The 14,453-nt window shown below is 47.2% G+C and overlaps 3 protein-coding genes and 1 non-coding gene across 4 annotated transcripts; 3 read left to right on the top strand and 1 right to left on the bottom strand.

Moving 5' to 3' along the window:
* Positions 1–2,055: 2,055 nt before the first annotated feature.
* On the bottom strand, positions 2,056–3,106 carry NDUFA1 (NADH:ubiquinone oxidoreductase subunit A1). The gene is made up of 3 exons (XM_052813707.1): positions 2,822–3,106; positions 2,461–2,550; positions 2,056–2,152 (listed from the first exon to the last, which is right to left on the bottom strand). Exons 1-3 carry the CDS (start codon positions 2,921–2,923, stop codon positions 2,132–2,134), a joined length of 213 nt encoding a protein of 70 aa, XP_052669667.1. The 5' UTR covers positions 2,924–3,106; the 3' UTR covers positions 2,056–2,131.
* A 137-nt stretch (positions 3,107–3,243) lies between these two features.
* Positions 3,244–11,292, top strand: UPF3B (UPF3B regulator of nonsense mediated mRNA decay). The gene is made up of 10 exons (XM_052814095.1): positions 3,244–3,485; positions 3,661–3,767; positions 3,878–3,984; positions 5,502–5,600; positions 5,959–6,069; positions 6,778–6,821; positions 7,489–7,677; positions 8,173–8,324; positions 9,034–9,346; positions 10,217–11,292. Exons 1-10 carry the CDS (start codon positions 3,300–3,302, stop codon positions 10,361–10,363), a joined length of 1,455 nt encoding a protein of 484 aa, XP_052670055.1. The 5' UTR covers positions 3,244–3,299; the 3' UTR covers positions 10,364–11,292.
* Positions 11,293–11,334: 42 nt separating this feature from the next.
* RPL39 (ribosomal protein L39) lies at positions 11,335–14,019 on the top strand. Its single transcript, XM_052814104.1, has 3 exons — positions 11,335–11,466; positions 11,834–11,937; positions 13,682–14,019. The coding sequence occupies exons 1-3, from the start codon at positions 11,464–11,466 to the stop codon at positions 13,728–13,730; spliced, it is 156 nt and encodes a 51-aa protein (XP_052670064.1). The 5' UTR covers positions 11,335–11,463; the 3' UTR covers positions 13,731–14,019.
* Positions 13,077–13,209, top strand: LOC128154085 (small nucleolar RNA SNORA69). The gene has a single exon (XR_008239239.1). It is a non-coding gene; the product is annotated as a small nucleolar RNA SNORA69 (small nucleolar RNA).
* Positions 14,020–14,453: the final 434 nt, after the last annotated feature.

Genomic DNA, 14,453 nt, shown 5'->3' on the forward strand with positions numbered 1-14,453 from the left:
CCAACTAATCAGCAGAGGAATTCAGATGCAAATTTCTGTGTCAGCTTGCTGTTATTCATGCTGATGTAAATCCAGAAGAATTCTATTTATGTCAGTGTATTTTCTTTCTCTGCAATGTTACTACTTTTTCAATATGGCTACAAGCAAATAGAGGGAATTATATTAGAGAGACACTTGCACAGAGCAGAGAAACAGACTTGGTTACAGTCAGCAGGAAACAACTTCTGGTGCTGCTGGGCATCGTCAGCTCTCGCTGGCTGCGGACCAGTAAAAGGATATTTTGCTGCTGGCCTGGCTGCTCTTTCAGTAGTCTCCGTCCAGCTGAGTAAGTGTAACTATCCAGTCACTGGGCTGGAAATCTTTCAGAAATTTCTCTGATTTATGTGACTCTGCACCTTGTTCACTCTACGTGGTTATTTGTGGTTGTTCCACACCTCATGCTTCACAGTGAATCAGTGTTAATGGTAGTGACACAAGATCTGCATTTTACTCTCCCTTTTGCCATACTTTAACAAGCAGACAAGTAAGAGTCAGTGTTTATAGCGGATTTAGGATGTAGGAGAAGCAGGTTTTGGCTGTATTGTAAGTTAAAACTGCTGAGTATTAATGTGCCAGGAGGGAAGAATTGCAAGCTGCAGGAGGTGACACTGGCTATTCATGCAGACTGCCGCACAAGTCAGCAGGGTTGCTACAGGGAACTGCAGGTCCGCAGCAGTGGGTGCAAAACCAGGATCAGTCCTGCTGTCTTTCTGCATTTCGCAAGTACTTATTACAGATGCATCCGTAATGGTAGTTTTGTGGTAGTCCTCTTGGCATTCCTTTTCTTCCTCTTGCAGACACCTGCCTCGTGTGTATCAGAGTGCATAAAGTGAGGAAACCATTCTGTCCAAAGCTTATATGCAACTGTATTGGGTTTGCGTGGCAAGGTTTTGGTAGCAGGGCGGAGGCTACAGGGCTGGCTTCTGCAAGAAGCTGCCAGAAGCTTCCCCTACGTCTGACAGAGCCGATGCCAGCCGGCTCCAAGACGGACCTGCCGCTGGCCAAGCCCAAGCCCATCAGTGACAGTGGTAGTGCCTCTGGGATAACATATTTAAGAAGGAGGAAAAAAGCCAGCACCGGAACAGCAGTGGAGAGAGGAGTGAGAACATGTGAGAGAAACAACCCTGCAGACCCCCAGGTCAGTGAAGGAGGGGGAGGAGGTGCTCCAGGCGCTGGAGCAGAGATTCCCCTGCAGCCCATGGTGAAGACCATGGTGAGGCAGGCTGTCCCCCTGCAGCCCAGGGAGGTCCACAGTGGAGCAGATATCCGCCTGCAGCCAGGGGAGGACCCCATGCCGGAGCAGGTGGATGCCCAAAGGAGGCTGTGACCCTGTGGGAAGCCCGCGCTGGAGCAGGCTCCTGGCAGGACCTGCAGATCTGTGGAGAGAGGAGCCCACGCTGGAGCAGGTTTTCTGGCAGGACTTGTGACCCTGCGGGGGAACTCATGCTGGAGCAGTCTGTGCCTGAAGGACTGCAGCCCGTGGAAGGGACCCACGCTGGAGCAGCTCTTGAAGAACAGCAGCCCATGGGAAGGACTCATGTTGGAGAAGTTCATGGAGGACTGTCTCCCGTGGGAGGGACCCCACGCTGGAGCAGGGGAAGAGTGAGGAGTCCTCCCCCTGAGGAGGAAGGAGCGGCAGAGACAACGTGTGATGAACTGACCCCAACTCCCATTCCCCGTCCTCCTGCACCACTGAGGGGAGGAGATAGAGAAATTGGGAGTGGAGTTAAGCCTGAGAAGAAGGGAGGGGTGGGGGAAAAGTGTTTTAAGATTCAGCTTTATTTCTCATTATCCTACTCTGATTTGATTGGCAATACGTTAATTTTCCGGAGTTGAGTCAGTTTTGCCTGTGATGGTAATTGGCGAGTGATCTCTCCCTGTCCTTATCTTGACCCACAAGCCTTTCATTATATTTTCTCTCCCCTGTCCAGCTGAGGAGGGGAGTGATAGAGCGGCTTTAGTGGGCACCTGGTGTCCAGCCAGGGTCAACCCACCACAGCAACACAGATAAAAGGGTTGAATACATGTATATCTTTATTAAAGAGTTAAATCATTGTATATAGATATGTGGATTCTTCAAAGTGCCACCACCTTAGTCTATGTTCTCCAGACCCTGAAAAAGAAAAAGTTACAGCTGTATCTGCATCACTCTTGACGCTAACTGGCAAGAAGGCATAGCTGAAAATGCAGGTTCTCAAACTCTGCTTAAGTACCTGACTCCTAATTCAAAAAAAAAAAAAAATTAAAATGCGCATCCCTGCAGGCAGGCCAGCTGCAAGTACAGAGGGAGCTCCACCAGCCCCAAGAGTGACCAGTGCCCGCCTCAGAGGCCGTGGGAGCCCCCAGCCCGGGGATGTGGGGAGCAGTGCGTGGCTCCCGCTTCCCTCCCAGCGCTACCAGCCCGAAGCCCCCGGCACCTGCCTTGGAGACGTAGTACTTGTTGACGCCCGACAGCCGCCTGTCTCTTTCCATCAGGGTCCACTGGTAGGGATAGCGGGCGATCCTCTTCTCCTGTGGGCACCCGCACCGCTGCCTGTTACGGCCCGCGGGGAAGGGGGGTCCCGGGAGGGAGGGGGGCCCTGGGGGAAGGGAAGGGACCCCGGGAGGGAAGGGATCTAGGGGGAAGGGGGAGCCCGGGAGAGAAGGGATCCCAGTGGGAAGGGGGGCCCGGGGGGGAAGCGGAGCCCCGGGATCCCCGGCCGCGGGCAAGGCCGCCGGGAAGGGGGGGACCGGCGGGGGGGGGGGGGGCGAGGGCGGCCCGGTCACCCCGCCCCGCGCTGACCTTGCCGCCGTTGCACCAGCGGTGCATGTAGACGGTGGAGAGGCCGGGGATGCTGAGGCAGATGCCCATGATGGCCATGCTGGGCAGGATCTCGTACCACATCCCGCCGGTGCCGCGCCGACCCTGACGGCCGCCCCGGGCTGGCTGCGGACACTCCCGGCCTGCCCCGCGCCCCTTCCCGGCCTGCCCCGCGCCGCCGTCACTACCGAGGCAGGCCCGGAACGGGGAGCCGGGGGGGGGGGGGGGGCGGTGCCTCGGTAGCGCCGCGGCGGGAAACGAGGCCGCGGCCGGGCGCGGAGGCTGACGCCGCCGGGAGCCGTAGTCCGGCGGTTGCCCGGTGCACGCCGGGAGCCGTAGTCCGGCGGGGAAGGCCCCGGCCGAGGGCGCGGCTCGTGGCCCTTTAAGGCGCAGTCGCGCGAGAGGCGCGGCGGGCCAATGGGCGCGCGGGGGCGCGCGCGGCGCTGTCCCGCGGCCCGGGATGAAGGAGGACAAGGAAAACGCCAGGCCCAAGGAACGGCGCGGGCCCGCCGCCGGCCCGCCGGCCCTGCTGGGGACCGGGAGCGGGACCGGGAGCGGGACCGCCACCGGCACGGACGGCAGGGCCGGCGGCGCCGAGCCTGACCGCCTCGAGCGGCCCAAGGACAAGAAGGAGACGCTCAGCAAGGTGGGGCCTGCGCGCTGCTCGGCGCGGGGGTAACGGGCCTCGGGCGGCGGGCCGCGGGAGGCGGCCGCTGAGGGGAGAGCGGGGGCCGCCGCGGGGCGGGGGGGCGGCGTGGGAGGGAAGGGATCCCGGTGGGAAAGGGGGGGGCCCGGCCCTGACGGCCGCCGCCGTGCCGCAGGTGGTGATCCGCCGGCTGCCGCCCAGCCTGACGAAGGAGCAGCTGGAGGAGCACCTCCAGCCCCTGCCCGAGCACGACTACTTCGAGTTCTTCGCCAACGACTCCAGGTACGGCCGCCGGACACCCCCTCCCCCCCCACGCACCACCCCGGCTGGCTCCTGAGAGCCGCCGCTGCCACCGAAGTCATCCTTGGTCTCTGGGTCTTGTCTTTCTGCAGCTTGTACCCTCACATGTTCTCGAGAGCCTACATCAACTTTAAAAACCAGGAAGACATAGTCCTCTTCAGGGATCGCTTTGACGGCTATGTTTTTGTCGATCACAAAGGCAAGTGAAGGGCGCTCGGCTCTGTGTTTGCATCTTTCCCCGTGTGCGTGCAGCGGGCTGGTTGAATTTGAGAGGGATGGGTGTCAGCAGCCTAACGTGCCCCTTCAGGTTTGTTTGGGTTTGGTGCCTTAAATGAATGTCACACAGCATTTCACAGGACAAAGAAAACATCTTGCGCTTTGTGGAAACTAATCTAAATTGGTTTTGTATATTATGTGTAAAACCCCGTTAAGTGTACGTCAAGGTAGTAGCAGTATCAATATAAAACCAGTTGCCGCGTTACTGAGATTAGTACTTGCATTGTCATACCCGAGTATAAAGTCTGAAAACCGAAAGCGGGTAGGTGGTGTCGCTGTCCAAACTAAATGAAGCTGAGGTCAACGATGCCGCCCTCTGCTACTGCCCTCACCTGTTCTGTATGCTTCTAACAGCAGGACTTATTTTTTGGTCAGTTTTTAATTCAGTTTATTGCTTGTTCCAATGTATAACTGAGTGAGTCATCTTGATTCGGTAAAAGGAACAGCTTGTTCCTTGCAGTCTAAGATGTGAAAGTGACTGCTCTCTGGAGACATTAATCTGTAGGAAACAAATATTTTGTTTAATTCATTGGTTAAACATCCAAGTATTTAGTCGCCACTTATCTTTTTTCTAAATACATGTTAGGTATTCGGTACATCTCAGGTTTTTAAATTTTGCATTTCAAAACTGCTTGCGTTGGGTAACACTGGAAGTTGTTAGTCTCTCATTGATAGACCTTAAATTTACATATTTAGCAAAAGCTTTAACAAGAATCTTCCTGTTGGCTTCAGTAGGCTAAGGATTTCACCTTGAACTTTGTTTCAAGTACGTGTTTTACGCTTTATCCAGCCAGGTGTTTTATGTGACACACAGCTCGGTCCACAAGATTCTTCCTTATTTAGGAGTGTTGCACGATGAGGTTCTAAAACACCTAGATCTTTTAAGTAAGCTGGTTTGCGGTGTAACAGCACGCTGTATTTGCCATACCCAACAGCAGTATTGGATTTACGCAGCCATAAATGTAGCATTCTTGTCAGAAGATAAAACTTTAAAGCTTGCTTGTAATGTGTTGCGTTCTGTTGTGTTTTGCCAAAAATTGAGGCTTGCCTCGGTTGCATTAGCTTAAAATGTTCCCTTCTACTTGCACAGTGAATGCACAGTCTGTAGGATGAGGATATTACATGGTGCGGTGTAGCTGAGGTGGCTGAACTGACAGTTATGGGCAGTCTTAAAGCTAGCATTTTTCCTTCTTGTTGCGAGTCTGTGAATTTGCTGTTTTGTTAACACAGTGAGAGTGTTTAGTTCATGAATTCTGCTGTCTCTAAAATTTTTTTTTAATTAAATGGCTTTCAAAATACAAGAGGTTTTTTTATGCTGTCTCTTCTAGTATTGCATATTTCTTCTGAGGCTTATCTTCCTGCTTTAGACACGGTCAATATACTCTATTTTATATCTGTTTCATCTCTGTTTTAATGTATTTTTCCCTCTCCTCTTAACAGGTCAGGAATATGCTGCCATAGTTGAGTTTGCACCTTTCCAAAAAGCTGCAAAAAAGAAGAGTAAGAAAAAGGATGCCAAAACTGGAACTATCGAAGATGGTATAGCAGCTAGCTAGTTTGTTTTGCATGCGTAGACTTGAAAGTGCTAGCAATAATTTGAATATAATATTTTTGCTGTGACACTGTAGCTTATCAATAGAATGTTTGCTTAATTATATGGGAAGCTTATTAGCACTGCTTTGTCAGCTGCAAATCTACTAAATATAATTGTCCTGGACAAACATAATGCAGCAGCTCATTTGAGAGCTGCCAGCTTATGAAAAGGTGACATATAAACAATGCAATTTATGCAAATTAACCCAGAATTCCAGCAGTGCGCAATGCAGATTCTTTTCATACTACAGTGTATTTTTTTTCTTTTTTATTTTTTTTTCTTCCCCTTTCCCCTCCCCTGTAGATCCAGAGTACAAGAAGTTTTTGGAAAGTTACAGTGCAGATGATGAAAAATTAACCTCCACTCCTGAAACTTTGTTGGAGGAAATAGAGGCAAGAAACAAAGAGCTAATAGGTATGGAAATCTATGTACTATAGTTACCTTTTCCTAGAGCACAAAGAAATGTATGTGGTGTAACTTGAAGCTGTGATTTCTCAGCCTTGAGGAGACTGAAATCTTTTGTGTGCTTGCTTGGTGTTTGTTAAGCCTTTAGGCTAATATTATTCAGTGTATTTTATTTTGCTCCCATGCTCTAAATTCTTCTCTAGGTTTAAGTTTCGTGTGATAACCTTCCTTCCTGTTTTAAGCTGCTCGTCAGATGTTTGTTAGCCAGACTAGGTTGTGGAGTAGCTGCCTTTCAGTGAGATGCAGTGATGTTTAATGCTAAATGCTGTGACCAGTGACGTTCTGTGCAGGCACAAGTTAAGAGATAGTGTGGTCGGGTAAAATACCACAAAAATGACCAGAATGTTCCTTTTAAGTGTGTTACAGGTATCTCTTTCAAAGCAAGAGAATCTGGGAAAAACCTAATGCAGACCGAATATCCCGTTACAGATAGGTGTACTGGATTATCGTATTAGTGTCCTAAAGAAGTTTATAGAATCCTAATAGTTGCCACTGTTCAGGGATAGGATTGGAATACTTGTTTCACTGCTGTATTGCTGTATGTGAGAGGAGATAGGCTGGATCATTCATAAGGCTCCTTCATTTCATATAGGGTCTTGTAGGTATTGCAGTATTGGATAAGGCAAATTGTTTACATTTGTTTTATATATTCTCTAGCTAAAAAGACTACTCCTTTATTGAACTTCTTGAAAAATAAACAGGTAAGACTTATCTCCAGAATCTTCTTGTTGCTTGCATGTACAATTTGTTCATTTAAAGCATGGGTGTATATTTTGCTACACATATACTGATATGTTTCTGCCCTCCTGAAGAAGCAGCTTCTGACCCAACTTACTTGTTAACATCTGGTTCACATATTTTAAACAACTAGAATGCTGCCCTTTGTAGGAATGGTGGTGCTTTGTGTGCATTCTGGTCACAGCTAAATGTCTCTTGTAGCACTGCCAAACCAGATTCCATTTTAATGCTTTCATTTTTAATGCAGTTATGGCTGAGGTCCTTGTAGATGATCTTTCTCCTAGCACACAATCTCATTTTAACTTTTAGCAATGGAGAAAATCACAGATGGGGCAAATTTAATTAAAATTAGAGTGATAAAGGCTGAGGCTTGTGTTGTGTTTGGTTTTCTTAAGACAGTACAAATCAAGGCTTATGAGCGAGATTTCAAAAAAAGAAATGCTGCTGTAACGTGTTCAGGTTCACAACAGAACAATAAAGACAACAGGACTTTTATAATAGGGGCGGTTTTGTGGTGAGTTATTTGGTGATGAAATACTTTATCGCTTTGTGGCAGGGTATCGTGTTAGGCTTAAGGGGATGTTTTCTAGTGTAGAAATACACTATTTCTCTTGGCTTTTACACACACAGAGACTGAGAGAAGAAAAAAGAGAGGAGAGGAGGAGGAGAGAATTGGAAAGAAAAAGACAAAGAGAAGAAGAAAGAAGAAAATGGAAAGAGGAGGAGAGAAGGAAGAGAAAAGAAGCAGAAAAACTGAAGAAGGTAGACAGATGCCCAGAAAAAGAAAGAGACAGATCAAAAGAAGAACCAAAGATTAAGGTCTAGAACAGTTCTTTATTATAAACTGTTACGCTCCCTTTCCCCTATTATTTGTATATCAGTCTCTCAAAATGTGCTTTGAGTATTGTGTGAAGAATCACATGAGTTTGGTGTTAGTAAATTACCACTCTTTTGTAATATTCAATATTAGGCATTGTAAAGGTTTACATGCTGTAATGCTTCATAGTAATATTTAAAGCTTTTGTCATGTGACTGTTGTACATGTTGTGCTAAACAGAATTGTGAATTCACTATGGAATGGAGACTATTTTTAAGCTTTCTAAAATGGCCTGTTTTAGGAGAAAAATCCTAGTCAGCTGTATGGATTATGCTTACTCATACACTCCAGCTTTTAGAAATACTACGATTTGCAGTAATATTACTTTAATGCTTGTTTCTTACTGGACTACGGTTCCTTTGATGCAATTTCGGTGTTGTGCCAGACAATATGTATTAGAGTGAGCTTTTTAGTTGAGACTTCTGTTTTCTTTGTAGCTACTTAAGAAGCCTGAAAAAGATGAAAAAGACTTGGAGAGAAAAGAAAAATCCAAGAAACTGGAAAAAGAGACTCTGAGGGAGGAAAAAAATGCGAGTAGTGCATCTGCCAAACGATCTGATGGGGAGACAAAAGAAGAGAAGGCAAAAAAGTATTCTAGTACTTGCTATAAATATATATATGTATATATAACTTGTTTCCTGATCGTACCAAGGCTTAGGCTGCTCTGCCATGACCATGTTTTGAAATTTCTTTCAAATTATTTTTCTGATACAAGGCATGGGATATGTTCTCTGTGGCAACGCACATCCCCGTGAGTACAGAAAGCTGTGTGAATTGCCTGGCAAGTCTTCACTAGTGGACAAATTTTAATATTTTTGCAACTCGCTGTAGGAATTCTGCAAAAGAAGCCCAGGTGTAGGTGACTGCAACAGGTTGTGAGCACTGTCCTTGCAATGAGAGAATTACAACCATGGCAAGAGGAGAGGTGTACTCCAGTTGACTAGTCCCTTTAAGTCTTGTAAAAGGTCAAAGCGGAAAGCATAATTCTCAACAGCTCTGTGATCTGTTCAAGATTCAGTTCTGCCATGTGAGAAATGAGACGTGACAGAGAAATTCAGGTGGTTTCCAAAGCCAGAGGAGACTCAGCCAGCTATGCGAGTAGAAGGCTAGGAAATGCTAGCAGTCAGTGTCATCTCTGGTTATCATGCATGACTCAGGTTATTACAGCTTCCCAAAAGCTCCCTAGAACCTACCAATGTGTCGTCTTCGTGTTGCAAATTTACGCCAGTATTACATTGATCTCCCAGCTCTGTTTGATGAATCGTTTGAGCTTAATTTTCAGTTTTGTTTTCATACAGATCAGAAGATGAGTGTGTAAAGGACTACAGGGACCGAGATAGAGATTTTGAAAGAGACAGAGAATATGAGAGAGCACAGAGGGAGAAACTGAGACGCCAAGAAGAGGAGCGTCGGAGGCAGAAAGAGCGCTTTGATAAAGAGAAGGTTTTTAGAAGAAAAGAGGAAGAGGTGAAAAAGGAGAGAGACTTACTCAGAGAAAAGGGAAAGAAAAGTGATCTTACAGACTTTACCAGCAGCACGGACAAATCTGAGAAAGTAACCAAAGACGATAAAAAAGAGGATACAATTAAGAGGGATCGTATCAGAAACAAGGTGCTGGATTTCTTTAAATTCATATGTTGATTCATAAGGACCAGTTTGTGGGTTTTAGGATAAAAGCACTTCAAGGAAAGAACCGTGTGGTTTCTCTGTTGAAACTTCTTCCTGTTCTGGTAGCAAACTCTGCCATTGTTAGAAAGTTTGCCCGTTTGTCCACTAAACTTTGCTAAACTGTTTGTGATATTTCTTGTCGCTGTATAGGAGTTAAGCCAAGATACCATGGGCCAAATTGTAAAGACACTGATCCCTTTTCATTTGCTGACTTATGCCATAGGCTGTATCTTTAAGGTGTCGGTGGAGCATCAGTAATCTACCTGTATCTCTGCTGATGCTATACATGCCTGAAAATACATCTCAAAATGGGAGTGTGATCGAACAGGTTCCTCCAAAACAGGGACAAGACTGCTACATGCAGAATATGACAACGTCTCCTGTAGACTCAAGAATGATGTCTTGAGTTTAGTTTTATATACTCTGCAAATATCCCTTTGCAGCGTCAGTATGCAAGTTTTCCATGTCACCTAAGGCATTATTGGGTACAAATGAAACTCAAGGTTTTGAAGAAGCTTTGAAGTTGGCCTCTATTCTGAGAGAGGGTCAGCTGTACTCGTCTCGAGAGGAAACTCTTTACAAATAACTTCAACTATGTGCAGTGTTCTTTGAGGCTTGAACAGGGATGTAGCCTTACAACAGAGACAACCTTGATTTGAGACAGTTGAAGTTACATTGCCACCGTGGTGGAATAATTTAACTTAGAACACCTTGAAAAGTTTGAATTTGAGCCATTTCTAATATCACTGATGCCATAATAACCATGATAGCGTGGGGCTATGAAAGAGTCTAAATAGTTTTGATTTATTTCAGGATCGTCCAGCAATGCAGCTGTACCAGCCAGGAGCCCGAAGCCGAAGCAGATTGTGTCAGTATGAAGACAGTGCTGCGAAGCCCACAGATCAGGGAGCGGATAAGAAACAAGAGAGTGAGACCAGTAATATGAAGGAAGAGGAGTGACTAGCATGCAAGCCTTATGTGTTCTGACTGTCTGTGCAGCCAAAGAGCATGTACTACGCAATCCAGAAGTGCCTTCGAAGCGAAGAAGGAACAAAGGAAGAAAAGGGGGCATTGTGCTGTTGGATGTTTCTGGTTAAAGAACCTCAGTTGTAGATTCGGAATTTGAAATGTGTTCTCATTGTCTTTTCAGTTATTTGAATTTATTTTCCCAGCATCTAACTACAACAGAGAAGAGAATCTTTGCAAAGTAGAAAGACTTTATGGCCTTAAGTATGATAATGAGTCATGTGGTCAGGAGGAGATGACACCTGGATCTAAAGCCAGAGCTTTACAGCTTTACTGTGTGTTTGATGCACTTAAGCAGAGCAAGCTTGAAGTTGCCCGGAGCCAACGCAGGTGTTGCTGTGTTGTGTGGTGCTCCGACCTGAGGCAGTGATAGCTAAATTATCTCAGTCTAGCACTGAGACAGGTACGCAGGCTGGGCTTGCTGAGGTACCAGTGAACAGGAGCCCTCTGGTATGTAAAGAGGAGAACATCTGGCATTGCAGTAATAATGTTAGGGAGGGAGAGACCTTCCTCCTTAGCGGTTCTCTGGATAAAGTAACTAAGTTGGAGTGTATGAATAAGCTGGCTTAATATTGGAATACTTCTTGACAAATTCTCGTGTAAAGTCTACCTACGTTGAAACGCTTACTCTTAATCAAATGTAGCTGGTTTGAGCATCCTGTTCTTTTCCAGCATTCTCCCTTCTCGAGCGTCTGAAATGTTTCCTAACTCCTGCCCTCTCCGTACTGCTTCATCTTCCATCATAACTTGAAGTATTGTTTTACAGCCCAGAAAGAGACTTCACCAGTAGCAGCTCCTCCTCAGCTAGCGAATTTTAGCCATAGCGATTTTGTACTAAAACCAATAAACTCGCAGAAACTCGTGCCGCCGCCGTCCCTCACTGAGCTCCGTCTGCGCCGGGGCGGGCCCGCCGGGCCGCTAGGGGGCGCCGTGGCCGCGGAGCCCGCGCCGCCCCCGCCTCTCTGGCCGCCTTCCCCCGCCCCTTCCGTCTCTTCCGCCGCCGCCATCGCCGAGACGCCGGGCAGCTCCGCGCCATGGTGAGACCATCGGCCGCCATCCGCCGCCGCGCCGCGTCTTCCCGAGCCCTCTCGCCGCCGCCGGCTGGCTTGGGCTTCCCGGCAGGCAGGCCGCGCGGGGTGGCGGTGCGGAGCGGCCGCGGCGGAGCGGGAGGGCCCCGGGTGTAACCTTCCCCTCCCCGTCCCCGCCTCGCCGAGGCCTGGCGGCCCAGCGGCCGCCTCACCGCGCGGGGCGCCGGTGCCGGTGCTTTTGCTCTGCGGGGCCTCCCGCCCGCGCTGGCGCGGCTGAGCTCCCGCGGTGGGGCCGGCCCGGGCCCGGCGGAGCTGCCTTCCGCCGGCTGCGAGGCGGGGGCTGCCGTGCGGGAGTAACGGCTGCTCTCTCTTCCAGTCGTCTCACAAGACGTTCAAGATCAAACGCTTCCTCGCGAAGAAGCAGAAGCAGAACCGGCCTATCCCGCAGTGGATTCGCATGAAAACGGGCAATAAGATCAGGTAATAAGATCAGCGGTTGTCTTGTGAGGAGCCGCAGCCTACAGCCGCACGAGTGTCAATCAGGCTGCCTGTGCCGTGGGGACTGAAGGCAGAAGCTGATTGTGTAAGAGCGTTCGTGCAAGCAAAAGTGCGATTTTGTGGCCGTGAATACCGTACAAGCATGCTAGTGCAGATACGTAACTCCACCCGATGCTGCTGGCCCGTTGTGTTTTCTTGAGGCGGTGTGGGGCTTCCGTGCCATTTCCTTCTGCTGCAGTTCAGTTCGTTCCAGTGCTCTGCAAGCATCCACAGGTGGTGGGTCATGGCACGTGTAAAGTGAAAGCGTGAACCGTATGTGTGGATAATTTATTCCAGAATTTGTACCCTGGTAGCCTCTGTGCTTCTGCTGTTCCCCTTCCCACCACCTTTCCCCTCTCTCATAGCTGTCCCTCTGGGTTCCTGCATTTCCAAGGAACAATGCCTTACTGAGCGTGGATGTTCCAAGATACAGAAGATTGTGTGTAAGGGAGCAAAGGCCTTGTTGGGTGTCTGGGAGATAAAATTGATAGTATAAGACCCTTGGCACACAACTGCAGAATTAATTTGCAGTAGTTCCTTTTTGTTTGCCTACAGTGTTTATTTTCAAGCATTGTATTTAGGAAATTGCAATGAGAGAGTACTGCAGAATACTAGGTAAATGTGGGGCATGCAGAAGGCGGTGCCTGTCTGAACCCTCTGGGTTAAAAGCTTCAGCCAGTATAGTTCGGTCACTCACGCTGTGCAGCTACCTTTTTATCTCATATACTCCCTTGTCTAGACTTTTTAAGGGAACAGGATTTTTTCTCCCAGATCGTTTTTTGTCCTAAGTAGTGAGGAGAGTGACGGTAGCAGTGGCTGGCTCAGGCAGCGAAACAGCACAGAACTGCCAGGTTCTGTTCCTGTTACTTCTCCTAACTTGTTTTATTTCTAGGAAAAATCAGTGTTGTGTGCCCCAGACTGTATCCTTGTCTTCCAGATACCAACTCAGAATGGGGTTCTGTTTTAGCTAAATTGCAGTACTTTGGAATACTTTGTCATGGGGCAAGGGCAAAATCATGAATTTTTGTCTTGTGACACTTCATTACCTCCCCTGGTCATCAGTTTTATCCAAACTGTGTGCTAAAGCAGGCTGCAATTACAGTGCTTCATTCCGTGGGAGTACTGCCATTTTCCTGCTGAGAGTAACTCTGTTAAACACTGTCTTCAGTTTCACCTACATGGTGGTGAAACTGTTTGTTCTTAACATGTACAAGTACGTACTCATAAATGAATATACTTTCCCAGAGGAGGGCCTTTTCCATATGCTGCTCTGCTTTCCTATTTTGAACAAAAATGATGCTTTTTGTGTTAGACTATGAACTACGTTCAAGGGATAGTTTTCATTATCATTGGACAATCAGTACAAGATTACAGGTCTTGTCTCCAAAAGAGGAAGTAGGATATTCACACACCACTGCTGATATATCTCTGCGGGCATCTTTATCTCTTTGAGGTTTAGTTTCTGTTGCAGTAAGGTGCTAGTTGGTTAGTGAATGAAGAAAGTAAACAGAGGTGGAAATTTAAAAAAATGAGTACACAGCCGATTATTGTTGGCAGCTTGCCACTATAGCACATAAGAAAGATTTCCATCCTTTACTGTTGAGCTAATTCAAGGGGGTTTCAAGTCTGCCTGGATCCTCAAACGTGTGTGTGTGCACTTTGCTAATTTACACTGCTTCTGTCTTAGGTACAACTCCAAAAGGAGACACTGGAGAAGGACCAAACTGGGCTTGTAAGAGAGACTGTCTCCTGGGAACTCTAATAAACACGTGTCTTTCTGCGTCAGATTGATACACCCATATGCTGTTCGGCGACCCCCAAGCAATTCCTTCTGTAGTGTTGGACTGCAATCCCCAGTATTTGGTTTTTTATGAGCTAGTCTGGGTTATTGATGTTAACTGGGAAAATCTTGAAGTAATTTGCATCTGAAACATGAAGACTGTGTTCTATTAGTGTTCTTTCTTTCAGGCATCATCATGAGTATTGACAGTGTACAGGCTTACTAATAAATATGGACCTGAACGACTTGGTTGAAATTATTTCTCATGTATATATGGTGGGATAGTAACTAACATTACTGTGAATGTAATGTCACTTAGCGTGAGAAACCTTGTCAGCTCTTTTCAGATAGAGTCGGCTGTGTCTTCCTTTTCACTTACTGTAAACCTTTGAGAGCCAGGTGTACCAATTTTTTAAAGAAAATGGGTAGAAATCAGAACTTATTTTAGAGGAGTTAATTTGAAGAAAATCTGTTATTAGACAAACTGAAATAGTTTGGTTTTTTTTTTTAAAAAGTATTTTAGAGGCAGGTTTGAAAAAGGCAGACTTCACTTCATGATCCATAGACCACCGTGGCTACAGTAACTCTGTTTGGAGTGTCAGCCTCTTATTACTTAACCCCAGGGAAGACTCTGGATTACATTTCTGGTACATTTATGAAATGTTACTAAGAAAAGTAA

Source organism: Harpia harpyja, chromosome 18, assembly GCF_026419915.1.
Source record: "Harpia harpyja isolate bHarHar1 chromosome 18, bHarHar1 primary haplotype, whole genome shotgun sequence".
In the NCBI taxonomy this organism is placed as follows: domain Eukaryota; kingdom Metazoa; phylum Chordata; class Aves; order Accipitriformes; family Accipitridae; genus Harpia; species Harpia harpyja.

Coding starts and splice junctions, on each gene's coding strand:
- NDUFA1 (XM_052813707.1), bottom strand. CDS start 2,923: ATGTGGTACGAGATCCTGCCCAGCATGGCCATCATGGGCATCTGCCTC. Junction 2,551..2,821: donor GCTGGTGCAACGGCGGCAAG/GTCAGCGCGGGG, acceptor GGGTGCCCACAG/GAGAAGAGGATCGCCCGCTA. Junction 2,153..2,460: donor ACAAGTACTACGTCTCCAAG/GCAGGTGCCGGG, acceptor TTTCTTTTTCAG/GGTCTGGAGAACATAGACTA.
- UPF3B (XM_052814095.1), top strand. CDS start 3,300: ATGAAGGAGGACAAGGAAAACGCCAGGCCCAAGGAACGGCGCGGGCCC. Junction 5,601..5,958: donor AACTGGAACTATCGAAGATG/GTATAGCAGCTA, acceptor CCTCCCCTGTAG/ATCCAGAGTACAAGAAGTTT. Junction 9,347..10,216: donor GGGATCGTATCAGAAACAAG/GTGCTGGATTTC, acceptor GATTTATTTCAG/GATCGTCCAGCAATGCAGCT.
- RPL39 (XM_052814104.1), top strand. Junction 11,938..13,681: donor AAAACGGGCAATAAGATCAG/GTAATAAGATCA, acceptor CTTCTGTCTTAG/GTACAACTCCAAAAGGAGAC.